General features: G+C 39.1%; 2 protein-coding genes across 13 annotated transcripts in view; one reads left to right on the top strand and one right to left on the bottom strand.

Moving 5' to 3' along the window:
- MKRN2 (makorin ring finger protein 2) overlaps positions 1–21,599 on the top strand; it is a 43,478-nt gene that overhangs the window by 907 nt on the left and 20,972 nt on the right. For 2 of the 6 annotated variants that reach the window (XM_030043434.2, XM_041118648.1), the window contains exons 3-8: positions 1,468–1,646; positions 2,439–2,743; positions 4,285–4,499; positions 6,084–6,194; positions 8,392–8,536; positions 9,185–9,340. In XM_030043434.2, the coding sequence (XP_029899294.1) occupies positions 1,468–1,646; positions 2,439–2,743; positions 4,285–4,499; positions 6,084–6,194; positions 8,392–8,536; positions 9,185–9,328 (1,099 nt within the window). In that variant the 3' untranslated portion in view covers positions 9,329–9,340. Of the gene's footprint in view, positions 1–1,467; positions 1,647–2,438; positions 2,744–4,284; positions 4,500–6,083; positions 6,195–8,391; positions 8,537–9,184; positions 9,350–10,856; positions 17,121–18,256; positions 18,408–21,599 lie in introns of those variants that run through there. The other 4 variants (XM_030043435.2, XM_041118647.1, XM_030043433.2 and 1 more) reach the window with 4 other exon arrangements.
- The window catches only part of RAF1 (Raf-1 proto-oncogene, serine/threonine kinase), an 81,279-nt gene continuing 72,797 nt past the window's right edge, over positions 13,118–21,599 (bottom strand). For all 7 annotated transcript variants that reach the window (XM_030043423.2, XM_030043420.2, XM_030043422.2 and 4 more), the window contains 5 exons: positions 21,290–21,336; positions 19,667–19,785; positions 17,131–17,262; positions 15,238–15,372; positions 13,118–14,271 (listed from right to left, as the gene is read on the bottom strand). In XM_030043423.2, coding sequence (XP_029899283.1) covers positions 14,131–14,271; positions 15,238–15,372; positions 17,131–17,262; positions 19,667–19,785; positions 21,290–21,336 — 574 coding nt within the window. In that variant the 3' untranslated portion in view covers positions 13,118–14,130. The remainder of the gene's footprint in view (positions 14,272–15,237; positions 15,373–17,130; positions 17,263–19,666; positions 19,786–21,289; positions 21,337–21,599) is intronic.

Below are 21,599 nucleotides of genomic sequence, written 5' to 3'. Positions count from 1 at the left end.
TACCAAAATCAGCTTGTGCATCCAGTATTATAGTTTTACTCTGTCTTGGTTTCAGCAGTTATTTTACTCTGTAGAAATTAAGCTTCAGGTTTCACAAATGTTTTTCTCCGGTTCTTACTATACTGGGACCTATGAAATGCAAAAAGCAGAGCCTGCAACTTCACATGAAATAGCATTCGGCGGCACGGTTTGCTTTCCGTGTTACTGAAGCGGCGGGAAGCAGGCAGTGTTTTGGCCGTGCTTCACTCAGTTCTCCTGTCGTAGCTCATAGCCTCCTTCGTGCAGATTCTAATGCACAATCTCAAGGACTTTCAGCTCTGTCTTGGAGCAGAGTGTTTTTCTCATGCTCCCCTAGGTTTGGTGGGAAAGCTGAACGGTACCACACCTTTTCCTGAACTCTTCTGGTTAAAGCTCCTTGAGAAATGCTCTAGTAAATGCTACGCGTTAGTTAATGTCGTTACGTTCCACCAGGGATGTGCCAGAGGTGCCTTCACCCAAGAACAGCAGAGGATCTCGCGGCATTGCTGTGATCGCAACGGCTTAGCTATATTTCCTTTCCTTTGCTTAGTTCATGGTACCAAACTTGCTTCAGGAGATTGAACATCAGTGATTTCTGCAGCTTCCGATAGCTGCTCACGTTGAACTGGTAACGTGTAATGTTGCTGACGGCCGTGATATTCACGGGGACCACATCATACGCTGACCGGACCATAACGATGGCTGTAAAGCGTGTTGCTGTTTTACTCCAGCTGTTTTGCTGGAGTTCGGGGTGCTCGACACGCATGAGCGATTCACGCGTATGGCATGTCTGTGGGCGCGTACAGGTCCTAAGTACCGGACCAGAAACAGATACGGGGAATATTTTGTTCCCATCAGAAATGCTCTAGTGTTCAGGTATGTCCCTGGCTTTACTGGCCCAGCCTCTTTACTGCACTGATTGCTTCTGCTCTGCTGCTGGAGTATATTTCCACAGCTTTACTGGATGTTTCGAGTCCTTTCCTATCCCGTATGCAAATACTGCATCTTCTCCTGTGCTGTGGGAGCACGAAGTCTGAGTGTGGCTGCTTGCAGGGGGAAACTGAGATCACGAAATGTCACTCCTTCCTTTACAGCGTTTTGATGTTGCTTCTCTGAGAAATGCCAGCAAACCTGTTTGTGTGAGGGGATGACGAAGATCTAATTTAATATGCACATGAATAATGTTCTTTCAGCTAGGCTGGGTGTCTCTGGAGAAGAAAATATAGGTGTGCTTTCGGCAGCATCCATTTTTTGAGACTGAGAAGCCTTTTAGTCTGTCTTTGAAAGGAACTGAGCAGTTCAGTCAACTTGTCAGAACAATCCTTTTAAAAAAAAAAAAAAAAAGTAGCTATTCGGTTTTATTTTGTTTAAATATTCATCAGGGCAGTGTCCTGCCACTGTGCCAAGTTTAGCCTTCGTAACACTTGTTCTGTGTTTTTCCTTTCCCAGGTATGATCACACCAGACTTCCTGCGTCGGGGGGTGCAGCGGCCCCTGCGCCGCCTCCCCTCTCATCGGCAGCGCTGCACAACCCTCGCCATCCTCCCGAGCACAGCGCGCCGATAATCCGGAGCAAACTGCATGAGACTGGCAAACGGGAGAAGAAAACGCTGGTGCTCAGGGACAGAAGTGAGTGGGAGTGGTGCTGTGCTCGTCCTCTGTGATGCTTGATAGGAGTTAGGTAGTTTTTCTCCTTTTATTACTTGAGTTTCGTGGAGAGCTGGAGAGGTGCACTCAGGCTTCTTACCCAATTAGGCCTCTTTCCTGGAAGCGCTTGTGCCTGTCAGTACCTTTTAATGACCGTGTCTAGCTGACTGGCTTTTAGCCTGGTGTTCTCTGAAAGACGGTTTTGGTTTTGGGTGGTAGTTTTTTTCTTTTGAAGTGGATTTTTTAGTTAAAATCTCTCTGCCCCTCAGATCTTCTTGTGCATTTTGTTCTCACCGTAAGGGCATTTGAAATGGTGAGAAACCTGGCTGCTTTGTGCCGGGGTACCTGGCGTGTGCTCTGTGGAGGATTGTGCCAGCCCGTAGGAACACAAGCACGGAGACATCCATCCACGCCTGACGGGCAGGGCAGAGGAGCCGAGCCCCCCTGCCGCCTGCATGCTGTTCCCACCTTCCCTCGCTGTCGCACTGAATGGGCCAGTTGCCCTAATGTGAAATGAGAGGATTTTTTTAGCCTATTTGTAAACAGAAAACAGCTGAAGAAATCTTAAAATCAAACTTTTCAGTAGGTAGTTCGCGAAAATTCTTACAATTTGTCAGCAAAAGGAGCTTAGAGATGAGATTTCATTGACAAGAAAACTTTTTCTAAAAAAAAAGAAACCAAACTGGTAATCGCTGGAAAGAAGGTACATGGAGCTTCTTGTGTGGGTTTTGTGCAGTGCCTTGTATGGTTCATGCTATGTTTCTGTTTCCTAAGATCTGTGTGGCTTGAATGAAGAAAAGCAGAAACCCAGCACCGCAAGCGATGTGGTGTGTTGCAGTGACCAAAATGATAATCTGGAAGTGAAGCCCCATTCGTATTTGGAAGCTATTTGCAGCGGACTGGAAGATCCGGTAGCTGGAAGCTCCTGTGCTGTTGGAGAGCAGCTGTGTCCCTACGCTGCAGCGGGAGCGTGCCACTTCGGAGATCGCTGCCTTTACCTCCATGGAGACGTGTGTGAGATATGTGGATTGCAAGTACTTCACCCTTACGACCAAGAACAGAGGAAGGCTCATGAAATGGTAGTATTAACATGAAATCCGTGTGAGATTTGCTTTCCTTAGTGCGGGATTTGGTTTGTTTGCTCTAAAATCCAAAGATGTGTTATGTAGAAGAGCCTGTTGTTCCAAAGAGCTTTTGTTTCATTGTTTATCTAGCTATAAAATGAATCTAAGAGTGGTCTGCTCAAGCATCTTGGCCTTAATTGGTAACGATGATGCAGATAGCCTTTTACAGCAACTTCTTTTTTTCCTGTTTCATCCTTATTGGAAACTTGCCTGCAGCCTTCTCCCAGAACACCCTACAACTCTACAAGGAAAACATCCTTGGTAGCTTACACAATGTCTCAGTGGTACATTATGTGTAGTGGGGGAGAGGAATTGGGGGCTGCTGGTGCGTTCGGGGAGATCACCCTGCCTGTCTGCTGAGTCACCTCTTCTGATGTCTCCTCTTGGTTTTGACTGATTTCAGGGCAGGGTCAAGTAGGGTCAGACTGAACGGAGCACAAGGATTTTGGAGCTGAACTTGAAGTAGGACAGCTGAAGGGACCGGGAGAGGAATTGGTTGGCTAAAGATGGGCTTAAAGGGCTGCTCTTTTCTCTGCCTGGCTACCAGATTTAGGTCAGGGCTGGTCACGATCAGGAGTTCTCAAGGCTGAGGAAGAGAAGGACCAGCAGTGTTAGCGGTTACTGAATCGGAAGACTCTCCAGAGCCTGAAGTAGAATCCAAGGGGTTAAAAACCTCAGTTTTTGTGCAGTCAGCATATACTTGCAAAACGCACTGGTGCAAAATGCACTTCTCCCGGGAGCTTGTTGATAGCTAGCACGGTGTCCTGTCGGCGCTGCTGTCAGGCGCTCGCCTCCAGAAAGAGAGGTGTGTGTTGGATGAGAAGGTGCACTGGTCAAAATGCTGCTACTAAGGTGGAATTGTTTTGTGTGCTTTATTATTATTATAATTTAAAGTCTTTTAAATTTATTTTACTTGTCATGTCCTGAGAACTTTGAAAAGTAAGAGGTAAAACTATCCAGGTATAACCACCAGCTCACCTTGTAGTGCTGTGAGAGTGTGAATTGGTTATTGATGGTCACTACTGGGATACTGTGATGAGAGGTGCTGTAGGAAAGCCTGTAATAAGAGACTAATTCCTTAGCTAGGGTAAAGCTTAGTATCTGGTGAATGAGTGTGGCCTTAATGATAAGCAGAGTGACATCCTGAGTGTGGCACCCGTTCTGGACCCTGAATTAGATGGTTTCTGGGGGTATTTGAAGCACCTCCTTGTGCAATACCTGTTCCATCACAGAGATATAGAAAGGCGTAAATTAAGAGTGTTTGGGCAGCCTTACTTCTGATACTCCTGAAGCTGCAGAGAATGCTGAAGGGGTGAAATACATGATTGATTTTAATGTTCTTAAAATTAAATTATGACAATGAAAGGTAGGAATGATGCTCTTAATCAGTGTATCTTGTTTTTCCTGTAATAGGTCCCTTTCATAGACACTTTTGTTTTACAAGGAACAGGCTGATACATGGATTGCAATAACCGATGACATCTCTCCTGTGACAGATGTGCATGGCGACATTTGAGCACGACATGGAGAAGGCCTTTGCCTTTCAGGCAAGTCAGGACAAAGTGTGCAGTATCTGCATGGAAGTGGTGTACGAGAAACCATCGGCCTCCGAGAGGAGGTTTGGGATCCTTTCCAACTGCAATCACACCTACTGCTTGTCTTGCATCCGGCAGTGGAGATGTGCCAAGCAGTTTGAGAATCCAATCATAAAGTAAGTTGATGTTAACCAGAGTCTCTTCTCTGTGGCCTGTGTCAGTGAGATGGGGTCTCCGGTGTGCTTTGACTTGATACGGAAATAAAATTGGTGACAAGGGATTCCATAGCTGTAAATGTTACCATAGCCATAAATAAGATCTGAGCTCAGAAAATCCTGGTCCGAGTGCTGGCAAATTCCAGGACGTTGGAGTGTGGCTATGAGAACTACCTTCAAGACCAGAAGGGTGCATCGGGTATCCTTTGGTAACAGTTTACTTACATGCTGCCGACCTGTATGGGAAGAGCTTGGCCCATTATAACTTTGCCCTCTCTCATTGCATTGATGGTAGGGCAAAGTGCACGCGCGCGGACTCTGCAACAGCTGAGACCTTGTTAACCTGTGCCCTTCACAGAAACCTGTGTGCCAAAACAGGAACTCCTTTTTTTCTAAGTGTGTGCTTAATTACTGGATTTTTCTCTATAGCTTACTCAAGCAAAGTGTCCCACTACTTATGCATTTATCTGTACCTGAGTAAATGCCTTCATCTTCTAGCTCTGTAAAAATGTATTCCAAATACGCCTCTCCTCAGATGAGAGAATTTAAAACATCCTATTAGGGCAATTTCCTTTTTTGAGCATCTCTTTGAAAACTCTCTCAAGTTCCAAGCATGCTGAGGAAAAGGTGGGAAATATTTTCAGTCTTCTGCCAAAACAGACTTTTCTGCACAAGTTTCATTATAAATGTAATTGAAGTGAATGTTAGCTCATTAGGACATAACCTGTATTGGAGTCAAGCTTCTGTTGGACAGGTACTGAGATATTCTGCCTACAGTAGGGACTGTGAGTTGTTTGTTTTTTCAGAAAAAGCGCCCTGGAATCCGTTTTGAGTATGGATTAACTACTAACACAAATTCTTCAAATGTTTTTTACGTTTCTCCACAACAGTGAACATACCAGTCGTTGCAAAGTTAATCCAAAGGAGGGACTTGGCTTAGTTCTAGAAGCACTGCCTGCTGGGAGACAAGGTGTTTTATGGGACTTGGGGGGGGCAGGTAATAAAGCCATTCCTAGGCTTGTTGAGGTACCTGAAGTTGCATATTTGATTCTTGGTCTCAGTTCCTCATGTAGAAATCCATCTCCTAAAACCACTAAGTAAGTGAACAACTCATCACTCCTGGTAGAAGTCAGATCACATTTCAAAAGGCTTAGAGACCTTCCTTTGTCTTTTTTCAACTGGTTTGGCTTTCTGCTGCATGGCAGCTGCAATACTCATCTAGTAGTTACGACTTTTTTCTGCGTATTTGGAGTAGCAAATGCAGCTCACTCCTGCGTATTGAGGAAATACCTGTTACTTTTGTTCAAGTCTAGAAACAAATGCAAGGTAGCACAAGCCCTGACTGTACTGAATTGGATGATTTCAACTGAAAACTACTAACAAATGTGCACGTGTGCTGTACTAATGCGTGAGGAGGTCTCTGCTGCTTCAGTGTGACAAACCATTTCCCTTTCCCTCAGGAAACTGCTGTTTGTGGCAAATTTATTGAGGAGTATCACTCTTGGAAAGTAACAGAGCATCACTGTTTTGTCTTGATCCATTAAGGTCCTGCCCAGAGTGCCGTGTGATATCCGAGTTTGTCATTCCCAGTGCATATTGGGTAGAAGACCAGGAGAAGAAAAATGAGCTGATTGAAGCTTTTAAGCAGGGAGTAGGGTAAGTTCAGTAACCACACACACTGTTTACATTGTCCTTAAGATAGATACACTAAGATGTACTCAATCGAAGTGCTTATATTTTTAAGCTTTACGTAATTACAAACCATTCTACAGAGAACTCTTAATCTCTGTTAACGCTTTTGTTTAACTTTGTGACTGCCACGAAAGAGACTGTCACGTAATTATAGATCAGAAATTATTCAAACTCACTGTGCTCTGAAATGTTGAAGCTATTTCAGTTTGCTTGCCAAAATTGGCTTCCTGTGTTTTCTGTTGATCCCTTAGACATGATTGCCTGGAAGATTGTCGGTTACTGAGGAAAACAAATAGGGAAGGAAAATGTATTAGTCTCTTGAAACATGGGATAAAAATTCATGGGGCTTTTGCAGTGTCTACTGGAAATGGAAAATACTACATGACTGCATTCCTTTTATTGTCTAATAATGATTTGCCCACTGCTTGGAGCAGTGGGAGAGGTCTGCTGACGGGTAGTTTTACAGCAGCTTTGCAAAGCTGTGCTTGCCTGGAATGTGTAAGGGCTATGTAGCTCGCAGAACAGTAATCTTTATTTATGTCCTTGCTCACTCTTTGTAAGGTAAACAGGCAGAGCTGTGCTTGACCCAAGTGAGCGATGACTATTTTGCTGAAGGTTGTGCAGCTTTACTCTGTGATGTGCACTGACCTTTAAACATGCCCTTTGGAGTACAGAAAAAAATAGGCCTTACTTAAATCTGTGCAGAGCTGCTGCTACTAGCTTTTCAGCTGCTGGGGAAGCTTTAAGTCTCTGAAGTCCTGTTACAACACAGCAGAAGAATTGCTGAAAGCAGCACTACTCCACTAAATGTTTAATCCAGCATCTGGTCTTGTTTTATCTTATAGTCAGGCAAAATATTTGAACAAAATTAATCACTTTAAACTGAGGTTCTTCAGATACAGTTTGTTTTCAATACCCTATTGCTGTTTTGGTTTTTCATTTTAATTCATAAGGACTTCGAATTGTGAGGGTAGTAAGTTGCGCTGAAAAGCCTCAGCTTAGTGCAGTTTTTGAACGGCCACGTTCTCAGTGAGGTAAGCTTTCATGTTATTGGAACAGAGGTGTCAGGTCATGTTGGAAGTTGGGTTTGGCTCTTGTCAACCTGTTGTACAGAAGAGAATACAAAAAGGGGTTTTGTTTAAGTGCTTAGCTAAGACTAATACATTGTGTTGTAGCTAACAGTCTCTGGTACAGAAATTCTATGGATAGATCTCTTGGCAGTCAGTTTAACCTGAGGATTTAGTACTGCATGGAATGAAAAAATGCTAATACAATGCCAATAAAGTGGACTCTCAGAGCAGGGGTCATGCCAGCACAAATCCATTCTGATTTATATGCCAGTGGAGGATGAAAAAAGTCAGACCCAGAAACCTGGAAGTCACAGACCACCTGTATTCCAAACCAAGACAAATTCATTCTGCTTTTAATGCAGTGCTGGGTTTGGGAGGAGGGGGGGGGGGGGGGCAGTGTTATTATTGAGGTTTTTTTCCCCGTGTAGTTGCTATTTGATAGACTGTATCTATGTCTTGGGAACCAGTTTCATCACTATTTGCATATTAAGTTTACAAGTTCACTTGCATTTTCTCTGTAGTTTCCTCTTCAGCTGTTTTTTATCGCAGAACAATCCACTAATCTCCCCCCCACCCTGAATACTGTTGTACTACCTTTGTAAGGAACACCTTTACAAAAACGTGCTACACAGCTAGAACAGCTTGATTGAACAATAAAGCTGATGGAAACTTAAATTAACAAAGTATTGTCATAGAACTTCCAAAGGAGATGATGAGAGGAACTGGTTCCTAAAAATGTAGTGGTAAAAAATACAGGAGAGGAATGTTGCTAGAAAATTAGCGTTGTTCATTATGATGACTATGCATCTGTGTAGGATTGATGACATTCTTTGAACATCCTTCACTTTCCATGTCTTAAGATAGTTTATTTTTTTTGACATGTGATGCTGTTCTTTTATCTATGTCTTTGTTCGCTTTTAATAATCTTTGACTGCTGTCAATGAGGAAGGGGAGACCAAAACTCTCGGTGTGTTAACAGGAGCAGTACTTTGCATTACTGGCTAAGGATGAGATAAGCAGCCATGGAGAGTGAACTGTATCTACTTCCTTACTAGCTGAAGGCAATAACTCCCTCTTTCTAATTAAATCAGGAAGAAACCCTGCAAGTACTTTGAACAAGGGAAAGGAACTTGCCCGTTTGGAGGGAAGTGTCTTTACCTTCATGCTTATCCAGATGGGACGCGAGCTGAACCTGAAAAACCAAGGAAACAGCTTAGCTCTGAGGGGACTGTGCGGGTAAGGGAATACTCCAGTCAAGTGCAATTAAAACCACTTTTTGAATGTAACATGTACTACTTAAATATGTTTCATACCACACAGGGCCTTGGAGAGGTGAAGAAAGCACCCGTCAATTTTCTTTGAGGCAAAGGTTTGTTATTAGAGAAAGGAGAAAGCATCTTTCATTTTATAGCAACAATTTATTTCCATTTTATTTTTTCAACCAACCCTTCTCATGGCAAACCTTTCTTCAAAGGAATTCTGCTGTTAAAGCTTTCACCTACAGTATTAAAAACTCATCTCACTTGCCTGCATATAGCTGGCACTCAGACCAGCTGAAAAGGTTAAAGCCTCAGAAACATGTTATGGCTTAGCCAGCACCCTGAATGGTCCAGGCAGGCCTACCCGTTTAATGCAGATACAGCTCGTTAATAGTGGCTAGTTTGACCTCACTATATTCATACTGTAACACTGAGTGGTTGTCACTTTGAATTTAACAGCAAATGTTGCTGAGAGCGTTAGTAAATCCTAGCACAAACCCAGCTTTTGAATCTGAACTTCTGACTTTTTTTTTTTAATGAAGAAATAAGACAGATAAGGGAAAATGTTTTGATGAAACTGTGACAAATAATGGTTCATGCTCAGTCAGATTTTCTTCTATTCCAGTTCTTCAATTCTGTTCGTCTGTGGGACTTCATTGAAGACAGAGAAAATAGGACTGTGACCAGCACAGACGATGAAGTAACAGAACTTGGAGAACTTTTCATGCACCTTTCTGGGGCTGATGAAGATTCTGCTACTTCTCAATAAAGAGAACTAAAGGTGCTTTCATTTATAGCAATCTAGCTATTTATTTAGCAGTGCTTTTACTTTCTACAGCACAGTTAGAATGAATGTGCCCTGTGGTTTACTTGTGCAGTCCTGGTAAAGTTTTCAGATAGTTTTTGTATGGCAACAAAAATACTAAAATATATTTAAAATGTTACATTGATTGCATGGAAAAAAATCCCTTAATCCCAGAGGGTTTTCTCCCTCTTTGGCCTAACATATGCTGTCTTGTGAGCTGAGTGGTAGTGTAAATACAGCTCCTCTCTTACCATTTAAAGCTTAAGCTGTTAAAAACTGTTGCTAAATCTATTTTGGGTGCTTCCCCCCCCCCCCCACTAAATCAACTAAATGTATATCTACAAAAAACCACTGGGAATAAATAATGGTCAGTGTAGCTTTTTCTTCCTTAAAAAGGAGATTTAAGAACTAATACATTATACCTCAAAGTAGTACCTAGAGTTCAGAATAAAGTTTACCATATTCTTACAGTGAGTGTTTCAGTAGTGGGGCCTGGACACTGCCTGGCTCTGAGAGACTGTGCCAGTTAAGTTCCTACCCTCGTTTTAAAATCATTAAATAGTATAGGGGCAGGAAATGTCTCTCAGAGCACCTGTTATAAAGCAAATACAAGAGTACTGATTAATATATTCAGGCAGAGCAACACTGGAGTCACAACATGCAGCTAAATTAAACTTAGAGCACAAATAGGATTTTGGAAACTGTATAATGAGAGTAAGTAGCTACTTTCAATAGCTATTGCAACTGTAATAGTTACATTTTTGTTCAATTTAATTAGTTCAAATGTATTTAACCAGAAGGTAAACCTTCAGTCAGTTAAATGAAGTAGCCAAAATTAAATGAAGTAACTAAGTAATTTTCTGATCTCCTTTTGTCAGTGATCTTATAGTTTGCAACTGTACAACATAAATAATTTGAGTTACAAAAGAAAGAGTTTTAACTGCTGCTTTTCTTAACTGAACTGTGTGGCTGATAGATACTTAGGCCCTTCCATCTCCATGTACCTCTAGCATAGTGAAAGACACTTTTCTGAAGCTGTAATGGACTCTCAGAACAGCCCCCTTTCCGTTGGCTCCCACCCCTAGACGAGCTGGCAGATACTGTTACTAAAAGCAAAGGCAGAGGGTGGAACATTGCCCACTTAAGTGACATTTAAGGTGGCTGCAGTACAGCCTTTTGCTGAGGCTGTCTCCGGAGTGCTCCCTGACAGTCCTGCCCCAGACAGTACTGACAGCTGGCTCCTTCTCCTCTTCTTCAGGAGGTCTCTCTCTCTCCAGGTCCCCATTTGCCTTTTTCAGATTACAGACAGCAATGTTAAAGGCCCAGGAGGTGCAACGTGTAAGGCACATTTCTCAGCTAACGGAATTGTTACTGAATTTTATTTTTGTTAAAAATTTAATTTGCATTTGTGTTGCAAAAGCAATTTGCAATTTGATTGTGAAATTTGATACAAGGAGTTAAATCTGCTAAGTCATTTGTATTAATTTTGCAGTGAAACTAAAAATTCAGTCTGGACACAACTGAGTAATATAGCATTAAAACACTTGAGTGCAAGCAGAGTTTTCTCAAGCACGTTCAGCAGACAATCTTCCAAGTAAGTAGAGGGTCAATTTAACCGCTGGCTTGAGGGTAAGACTGCATACCCTTGAAAGGTTGCTTGTCTGCTTAAAGACTTGAGCTTTTTAGAAAGCTTGATTGTTGAGACGACAGAAATTACTTGTATTGTGAAGCAAAATATATTTAGAGACACTTGTGCAGAAAACCTTACATCAGCACAGCAAACAGGGTGCTGCTTTGATGGCTAAAAACTAGGATCTGGGTCACTGTCATAAAGCAAACAGCAAGAACCTTAATCTGGGATTCAAACATTTTTAAATGGCACCAAATTAGTGACTCCAGGATTATCCGCTTCAACTGTTGGTTGGCATTTCTGAGTCAAAACTGAAGCTGAGAAACATCCTGGATGGAAATACTACCTTTCTATAAGGGTTCCAACAGAAGAGGGAGAACTCCTCCCATCTCTGCTGGCCAACAGTTCCCTCAAATTGAACATGCAAATATCGCTCTCTATTCTGACTTAAGAAATGTAACACTTCCATAATTAATTTCCCCCTAGAGTTAATTTTTAACAATGCTTACTGCAATGTCAGGCCTTATCTTCATCGCTAATTACAAAGGTGAAGGAAAATAAAGTATCACTACAAGAGATGGAGTACTCTTAAGATCAATGTTCAAGAGCACTTGCCCAGGCATACTTTCTACCCCAAAATACTTAGACAGCCCTTAGCCTCCCCACAGAAGCTTGTTTCTAGCTGGTCTTGCACATTTTTTTTTTTTTCCAGAGAGAAATATTTTCAGTAATAAAATACACTCAAAAAAAGTCAATGGAGAGGATGTTCTTTACCTTAAACAAGACATTCCTGATTTACTTTGCCCCAAGAATACATAAACCAGGTAACAGTAGTCTGAAATAAAAAAGATAACTTGTTTTTCAAAGCTACCTAGGGACAACATAAACAGAAGCTTTAATTTAAAAGCAGTAAGACATAGAAACTCAGACCTTTTAAATTCTTCACTTAGCAGCTTTCACCTAATTTGACATCAAGTGCTGTTCAAAATAAGCCTATTTATCAAAAATATTTTAATTTTTCAAGAGACACATAACCTGTTTTAAAAATGGTTAATGGTTAATGGAGTTAATGGTTTCTTTTTGGAAATCAGAGCTAAAGTAAAAGCAGCTTACCATTTCTCTTTTTTTTTTTTCTTCTTCTTTTTCTTATTATAATGAAGGTAAAATGAAAGATAAATGACTTTTAGAGAGGGTTGCAGTTAGAATACCGAGAATATTGTTGAAAATCATGCAGAACTATATGGAACTGTTTCCTTCAACCCTCAATTTACTTTTTAGCAAGCAGACTTTATCATGTCAATTATCACCTAAGCATTAATATTCCACGCTTCTTATAATGTTATACGATATTCTGAGGACAAACAGTCTAGATATTATTTTTTAAGTATGTATCTGGCTTATGTACTTCAAGTTCCTTTGCCCTTTCACAAGCACTTTGTGGGTTTCTTGCTTGCTGCAAATATGAAGCTGAAATGGCTATTTGAACATTACAGACAGTTAGGAGTTGCACATGTAAGCTGTCAAAATTAACAGCAGAAGTATTTTGCCTGACAGATTTTAGGCAGCTGTTTAGATGGAGATAACAGTGGTTACAGACATCTTGTCTCTTCACTCACTAGACCTCAGCAATGTATTCAGTTAATCTTATCTGTACACACAAAGACACAAAATCCCAAGCTTCCATTCTTTCCCTAATAAACATATTTAAACAGAATGCTATTTAAAAAATAAATTCTTAGATTAAACCACCTAGTTTTTGTCATCTGTGGAGTTCAGCCAAGACAAAACTCTCACTTCTACCTACGTAAACAGGTTCACAGAAGATAAAATGCAGAGCAAAAATGATGCAGTTAAATAGCTTGATAGCACATCAGGGTAGGTATCTTGAGAAGTAGATGCTGCTGAAAGATTATTTTACAGTAGAATAAAAACCATCTCATAATGGAAGTGATTGGAAACCTATAGGTTGTTATATCAAGTGTGTTTTTACTTGAACTGCTATTACCTATCCTAGTAACTTTTTAAATATTATTCAGAATGTCACTTTCTGGGGTTTTCACATCTAGATGTACATGTCAGAACTACGGATTACTACATTAAATGATGACATTGAATCTTAAACCTAAAATTTAATTTATTTTATTAAAATAAGATAATCAGAGGAACCTTGGCTTACAATAAATGCATTTTCTCAGGAGCAATAAAAACAAAATTAAAACCCAAATCAGCAAGAAAAACTGTATATGCTCAGTTTCCTCTTGATAGTGCATCTCTTGGACGACAGCTTCAGATGGGATGAAGACTATGCTCATTTTGCAGAAGTATACGGATAATGTTAATTAGCCTTTTCTCAGCCACAAAAGCCTGTCTTTCTGCACTTACCACCTCATTGGGCTGCAAGAAACAAGTCAATAGTACCAAAGTAAGCTGCTTAAGTTACTGAAGATGACCATAGCAAGACTGGCTAGCTTCCTTCTCTGAGCAGTACAATTCAGAATAGATTCCATTCTTTTGCAAGAGTTTTTCTTCTATGTGCAAAACTATTGCAAAACTATTTTGTGTTGAATTAGCATTTTAACTTATTTCATTGGCTTGATGAAAGCTCTTAGGCAGGAGCTGATTTCCAGAAAGTTTTTTCCTCTTCCCTCAGTCTTGTTTGCAGATACCCATTTCAGGCAAAACTCCCCCCAACTTGAAGTGGCATATGGCATGGGGCAATCAAAGAGCACCATAATGCGTCATCTTTCCTCAAACGCTGAGGCAAGCCATCCTTGCTGTAAAAAATACCAATTTATCAACAGATTCAAATCAATCCAGAAACACTGCCAAAGAAACATCCATCGCTTCTGTGTATGGGAAAAATAAGGCTCAAGTGCATCTATTAAAAAAATAGTAATAGATCTCTTGATTTATAGTCTGTTAACTGTCCCAGTAAAAGAAACTGTAGAAAAAGGCAATGTGGAGCTGTGTCCCTGCAGGATAAGAACTGCAGAAATCCTTAGCAGCTTGTTCTTAAAACTGGGACGCGGATAATCCTGCTGGCACTGATCCTGTACACTGAGGCATTAAAAGCACAACTTCTGTTACTTCTGTTCCTTTCCCATCACTGGAGAGAACAAGGGAGGGGAGCACGATCCTAAAACACGGGTAGTCTTGTGGATGTTAATGTGCATGAATTTATGTCCTCTGTGTGGGCGGCACGATGCAGAGATGGTTCAGAAGCACTCCGGTTGATTTTGGGTAAAGAATGTTGCAACAATTCAATGGACGACAGTATCTGAGGGAAACACAAAATTAAAAGGCAGCTTGTTAGACAAGCAACTCTTTCTATTTAAGTCTCAAACCTTCATTTATTACGGCTTTAAGTGTATATTTAAGAGCAACAATATACTATGTGGAGGCACTGAAAACAACACTCGAGGAATACTCCAGTTTGAATAATCAAATTCTGCCATACAGTTTCATTGCTATAAGGAGTCTCACCAAGTTTCAGAGGATGGGAAGATACTTTTCATTACCTCACACACATTGCAATCCATTAACAAGCATGTATGCAATTCTCCAACAGAGTAACAGGGAAAGAATTGCATCTTCTGCCTAACAGTCTCTCTACAAAACAACATTTAGAAAGAGCTTTTTAAACAACAAAAGTTACACTTGGTTATAACAGCAAGAAGTTATTCTTCCAAAATCTGCTGATATTTAACTCCAGCTATTTAATGAGAATAAGAAAGTACCTTCATCATCCTCATAGTGCCAGGAAAAGGTAAAGTATCCTTTGTAAAAATACCAAAAATTGCTACATGAATTTACACGCCCCAGTGGATTCTGTTTGCTTGTTCATAGTTGTGGGGAAGGAAAGGAGGAATAGCCTCTCATTTCCCTCAAACCTACACTAAAACAAAATGTAAATACAAAGATATTTTGTTGTGTTAAGGTGGTTTTTTTTCTTATCTCTAAAATGGGTCAGCTGTTGAAAGCAAATTGCTCTAGTGTTAGTCTAACACTGCTTCAGGCTGCATGCATAGTATTTTTTAGTGACCTTTACAGGAACTACATACAATCAGAATTACAAACTGTCTAGGGGAGCTGGGTTATGAAAAAATGCACGTAGGAATAAAGATAAAAATAAGAAGCAGGCTGCACTTTATATAAACCAAAAATTTTATCTGCATAGAATGTTTTGTGTGCTAATGGCTATTTATAAAATACTCTGAAACTTCTGTGCAGGAAACACGCTTACTTGTGGAAACAGAGGTCGTTCTTCTCTAACTTTCTTCAAACAATCTGCTACAAGCCTCTTCATTGCTTTGGGGCAGTTCTTGTACAATTTACTGAGGTCTGGAGAAGCATACCCTCGGCCAACCATGAAAATAATCTGAAAAAGAACAAGCAAGTAGCAGAAAACCAAAACTGTAAAGGTTGTTTCAGTGGTTGATAGCTTTTGTATCCTGAAGTGATTAAACATGAGTACCAAAGGCGCACACATGAGCAGAGCCTTGTAGATCTGTCCAAATTAGTTAACTGAAACAATGGCCCTGCTTTTGTGTAATCCAGGACATGATTAAATCAGAGTGACACCATGGTTTGAAGTGCTCAACAAGTGAAGGAACTATTGCATACAGAACAGGAGATAGATACTACATGACATGGGCATGACATGGCAATTTCCTTCAATTGAAGGCTACAATGACAAATGATCCTCAATTTAAGTAGTTATAAGCAGCCAGCTGATTTTGCACAACAGCTTAATCCATCAGTAGAACTGTATTTTCAGGTATCTCTGTAAAACATGTTGCAAAAGGAGATGTACAGCTAGAAAGTTGAAAGAGATCATCATAACTAATCACAACTAATGCAGCAAAAAAGGAAATGGTGTTTATTTTGTTTTGTTTCGAGACAAACAATAGAAGACATTATTAGTGTTCAAAAATACATTTTCTGTTTTAGTCCAAGTTAATATGGTCATCATTTAGGATTTTCAGACTTCCAGTAACCTTAATAGTTGACTATATAGTATTGATAAGACTATTATCTGGTAAAATAGTGGTAGGTTTGGTTGGTTGAGGGGAGTTTGTTTGAGGGTTTTATTGGCAGGGAGCAGGGGTAAACAGAACTAACTATGCTATTGTTTCTTTTTCAGCTAATGTTGTCTCAGAAAAAAAAAAGTCAACATAATGTTGCTAAAATAAGGTCTCAGTAGTGTTCTCCAGGAAATACTCTATCCCTCCCCAAAAAACTTACTTGAGGGTCAAGTGTCACATGTTTTGCACCAGTAATGATTATTAAAGCTTGCATATGATTTAAATATTATGAATTAAAACACATGCCAATATCCCAATTTGTAGACAACCTTAAAAATAAGAAAAAACTTCCTTAGCTTAACAGAACTGGCCTCTTCTGCTTGGAATACAGACTATATAACATAACAGGGGCTAAAATCTAGTAGTTTGTCCCCATACACACACACTTCTCATTATAAGATCTTAATTTAAAAAAACAATAACAAACACAAACCACAACCAAGATCAGCAAAACAGCGATCAAAAAGATCTAACAGTCTTAAGTTCATGCTCTACAGAATGAGTTAGCTCTACATTTGCTAAGCTAGAAAAAGCATTCATATAAAGAGAACAGTTGGTTTCTGTCCTTAATGTGCGTCTTTATAATTATTGGTTAACTGACTGGTAAGAATACAACTTAGTAAAGATTAAATCACACAAACTAACATTCAATACTAAAAGGTTTAACAATAGCCACTTTTTTTTTTTCACTTAGTAAAAAGCACAGAATCCAATCTTGCTGATTTAACAGCATATTTAACATCAGAAAGGAAATTTCACATAACCGCATATATATAAACCAAGATTTTACTGATGTAGCAAAAGCTTTAACCCATGAATAAATCAACAGGGCACTTAAAATGTTTATAAAAAAAGAATTCTTTTCCTTTGAGTAACTGTCACTGTCAATATTTAAGTAAACATTCAATTACACAGATTTGCTGCTGAAACAAATCATGTTGTAAACAACATTCCAATTCTTGTTTTCACTTGTCTTTATCTTGCATTTCTTGAGGACAACAAAATGTACTATACCCAGAAATAAAATGCAGTATTCAAAGAATGTTTCTTACCTGATCTCGGTTGTTTATGTGGGAGTATGGCAACTCTCCTGTCATTAGTTCATATAATACTATTCCATAGGAGTAGACATCTGACTGAAAACTAAACGGGTTACTATCCTGCATCCGTATCACTTCTGGTGCCTGTAGAAGGAGGAAGAAAGAAATAAATTATGAGCAATATTAATAGAACTTAGAAACAGAAAAGACAAGAGAAGGGGAAAATATTTGGAAAGCAGAGAGAGTGAGCTCAACCAAGAATTAGTGAACAAAGGATACCTCAAAACCTTTGATGAGTTTTACCTAAGGCTCTGGAAAAGTTGAGGCAGTGCTACTCTTCATCTTATTTAAAAAAAAAAAAATCAGCACGATTGAGAGTAAACAAAAAACCAACACTTTAATTCAATGAGTATTTTACCATTAGAAAAGTTAGTATCCCAATTTGCAATATTTATTGACTTTTGCTACATCTTTCTTACAACTGAGTCTGAGTCTCTCACCATCAGTTCTTAAGCAGGTATTGATGTTAAAGGGAAAAAATGTAAAATTCTAATAGACTTAATCTCTTGTAACATTGATACCAAAACATTTACATGAAACGTGAAAGCTAAATACAAAATAGCATATATTGAAGATCAGGGAAGAAATGCAAGAGCATTCTTGCATCTATGCAAAAGAAAGCAAAATTATGAAGCTAAAGAACTTAAAAGAAACAACGTTGAAAGATTTAATAAAAGAGGATATAAACCATCAAAATGTCTTTCCTGTTAACTAAGATTTTTTTTTTCCCCCAAAAGAAGTCCCTCAGAATTACTGAGCAAAGTACTAGTCAAAGTACAACAAAAACCCAGTAAGAGACTGTATCAACTTTCAAGGAAACAGAATCAACCTCCCCTTCTATATAATGACAACTCAGCAAAGACAGTCTATAAATGATTTAAATTTAAAAAAAACTGCAAAGGGCAAAAATGCAGGGGGGGGGGGGGGGTTCTAAGATCTGTTTCATGTATCTAGGCATACCATTAGTTTTAAATACCTTTATGGAAAGCTGTAAAAAGCTTTGGCTTTTGGGGGGGTTTTTTTTGTTTGTTTGTTTTTTTAAGAAAAAACTGTTTCTGCTTTTGTAAGTTTCTTTCAGGTGATTTGTGTATTTTATAGGTCACAAACAAATCTTAGCCAAGCATCCTGATATTCTTGATGAACACTTCCTGACTTTTCTCAAAATACAAATACTTCAGTAACAATGAAGGCTGCAAGCCTAGTAATAAAGAATAATTTTTCAAAAGGAACACCTGTTTTAAGTAACACCTGCAGCTCATTCAGTGCTAAATATCGAAAAATTTAAAACATACTAATATGTAGCCTTCAGCAAGTCATTTTTATTTGGTTACACCTCCCTGAAGTACATGCACAAATGTTGCTGCACGCTCTGTCCTGGGAGCTAGAAAATACTGCTGATCAGTCTACACGCTGAATTTAAGTAAACTGCATAGTATTAACAAAAATGGGTCAAGTAAAACTTCAACAGAATATTCTGAGTGCTAAATAAGACATTCTTGCATAATTTCAATGATGCTTTTTAACCTGGTAACAGGCACTGGTCCACTTTTTCCATTTACTTTATTGAAGTCCCGCATTTGAAAAGTTACTGAATAGATTTTCTCCAGCTGATTTTTGGAAGGAAAATTGTGGAACTGTCTTTTAAGTTCTGACAGAAGTTAAACACAAAGGCAATTGTTGGGAATGTCCTCTCGGACAAGGACTTTGCAGCACCACTGCCAAAAGAAACTCCATAAACTTTCCAGTAGAACTTGAGAACTTCTGTACCTAAACTGATCTTCATCTGCTACGGTTCTGAGCTGCCGCAAAACCAATTGCAACTACCTGATGCAGGGTAAGGAGCAGTAGTGGGCCTAACAGCAGCATCTTGGTATATATGAAACATCTTACCACAGTACCAATGATGAATTGCGCTCATTCCCATAACTCCAGAAGCACTCCCTATCCTTTCCCCAGTGCCCTGCCAAAGCTGCCAAATGTGCAGTCAGCAAGTGTGGGAGAAGGAATGTTGCCAAGTCTCAAGCAGGGAGCAGGGGAAGAAGAGGCCACATTGAAGAACGTAAAGAAAGACAGGATCTCACTGATCCCACAAAGCCACCATTAAGAAGATTAAAGCCTGCTCTCCAGTGAGACAAGCCCGTGGTGTGGAAAGACAAGATTACGGCAGGAGAAAGGCTCTCCTCTTCCCTTGGAACTGCTCCTCACAGTTCCACTGACAGCCCTGTCTCTGCCCTAAATATTTTAAATAACTCTGAAAATTTGAAGGAGCATCCTTAGGTGAATGGTGTCTACTCTGGACAATTAAGCACTCCAGCACTTCATTCTTCAATTTTAACCTGTCCTACAACTGGAGTAAAAGTCTACACAGTACTAACAGCATATGTTGATTCATTTAGATTTAAAGCTTTAAAATAGTGTTCAACTGACAAAACATGTATTAACCAAATGAAAGCGAGCTATTTAAAAAGCAGTGAAATGTTTTGCTCACCATCCACAAGATTGAGCCAGTGGGCTGTTCCACTTGTTGAGATCCACTCCACCTGGATTTTACAGTTGCCAGACCAAAGTCTCCTATTTTCACTGTGAGGCCTTCATGAAGAAATATATCTAAACATTTGTTAAAGAAACTCTGTAGAAAACTTGAGTAAACAATTCTGAATTTTCTGACATGATTACAAAGTGTCTGGTCAGGTTATCACAAATGCAAGCCAACTATCCAAGAATATTGCTGATTTTTTTTTTTTTTTTTTAAACCTGCTACAAGTTGTATGTTAAACAGAGGAAAAGTAATTTTATGGCATTCATTTTAGCAAGTTAACATTTAAGACTAAATGAGACCAGATGTTTCAGCATTATTTGTACATTTATCTTTATGCTGAGTTAGGATAGAAATCAACTGTGTTAATTAACGTCAATGACTGCAGGTACTTAAATAACTGATGTCAAGAGACACATAGGGAAACAACATAGAAGTCACAACTCAAAACAGAAAACTAAGAAAAAACAATTACAAGTAGAAAAAAAAAAATCAAAATCTATTTACATAAAGCTCTCTGGCAGATCTCCAGAGATTTAGCTTTGATTTAACCATTTCAACTGGAAATACACATGTCCATACTATTTGTAATCTATCTACTTAATAGATTTGTCTGTTAAGACTGACAGCTAGCACTTTCTTTGTTGGGGTTATTTTAAGAAGATACCATTTTACAATTTCATTTAAGAATGTTTTAAGTTCAAAAAGATCATTCAGAAATATAAACATGACAGACTCCTAGTTCTCATTTCCATGTCAGGAGAAGAGTTAATTTATTTCACAAAAATGGTCATCATTATCAGGAATCACAAACTCCTGACCTCCTATATACTAAAATGATTATTTTTCTAACTTAACTGAAAATGGGAATCCCCTTACATTATGGAACTACTGAATTTGGCATATTTTTTTATGATGACATTTGCAAAGCATTCTGTTCACATTTAATGAAAGGAAGTTACAACAGATGCTGCCAGCTCAATGGATGCTCTTCTTGGCAGTTTCGAAAGCAGGCATTTTCAAAGGTGAAAGACGTCAGCTCACAACATTTTTACTCCATATGCACTACTAGATTTATATTTTTGCAAGAAATATAGTGGGAAAAAGTTGCCTTTTCTTGAGTTTTAAGTAAGATTTTTGGCTTCATTTCTGCCAGTCATGTGAAGGTGTTTTAAATTTATTAAAAATATATGGGGAACAGTAACAAACCCCACATGTGCACACATACATCAGTATCCACACACACACGTATCTCCCATCAAGTAAAGAGCACAACTTCTCTCCAATACAGCATCTGAGTAACAGAGAATTGCATAAACACCATTTAAGTAAAACAAGACACTTCTGGAGCACAACTGTTGCACATCTTTTTTCATCTTTATCACAATAGTTTGGTAAGCAAGCACAAAGTTCTATGAAAGTCCTTGCTAAAAAGTAACTTCTTACCAATCAGAATTACTCATTAGTCGTTATACACTTTTGAAACAGCTGTTTCAACCCCCCCCCCAAAAGCTCCATATTAACAACAAATCACTCTCACATTAAAGGAAATATGATTAAGTTAGGAAAGGATACTATTGGATTTCATGTCTCTGTGGATGATATTCTTTGCATGTAAATAGCTGTAAAAGAAAAAGCAGAAAAGTGCCATTATGAAGGTTGTTCACATAAACTTAGCCTTTCAATTTACTGTTAGACACTGTGACAGTTTATTACATACTCAACCATTTCATAGACCTCTTGCTTTAGTCAATTTACAGAATGCATCTACTTCGGGAAAAAAAACGTAGCAAGCACTCACTGATGACTACTGCCTTATACATTACAGAAAGTGGAAGCAATGCAGTAAATAAACCTCAGAAAGAGCAGCATCACTGTTATGTAA

The sequence above is a fragment of the Aquila chrysaetos genome, chromosome 20, assembly GCF_900496995.4.
Source record: "Aquila chrysaetos chrysaetos chromosome 20, bAquChr1.4, whole genome shotgun sequence".
Taxonomy (NCBI): Eukaryota; Metazoa; Chordata; class Aves; order Accipitriformes; family Accipitridae; genus Aquila; species Aquila chrysaetos.
Note: the sequence above shows the minus strand (reverse complement) of the source record. Positions and strands in the feature narration are given on the sequence as shown.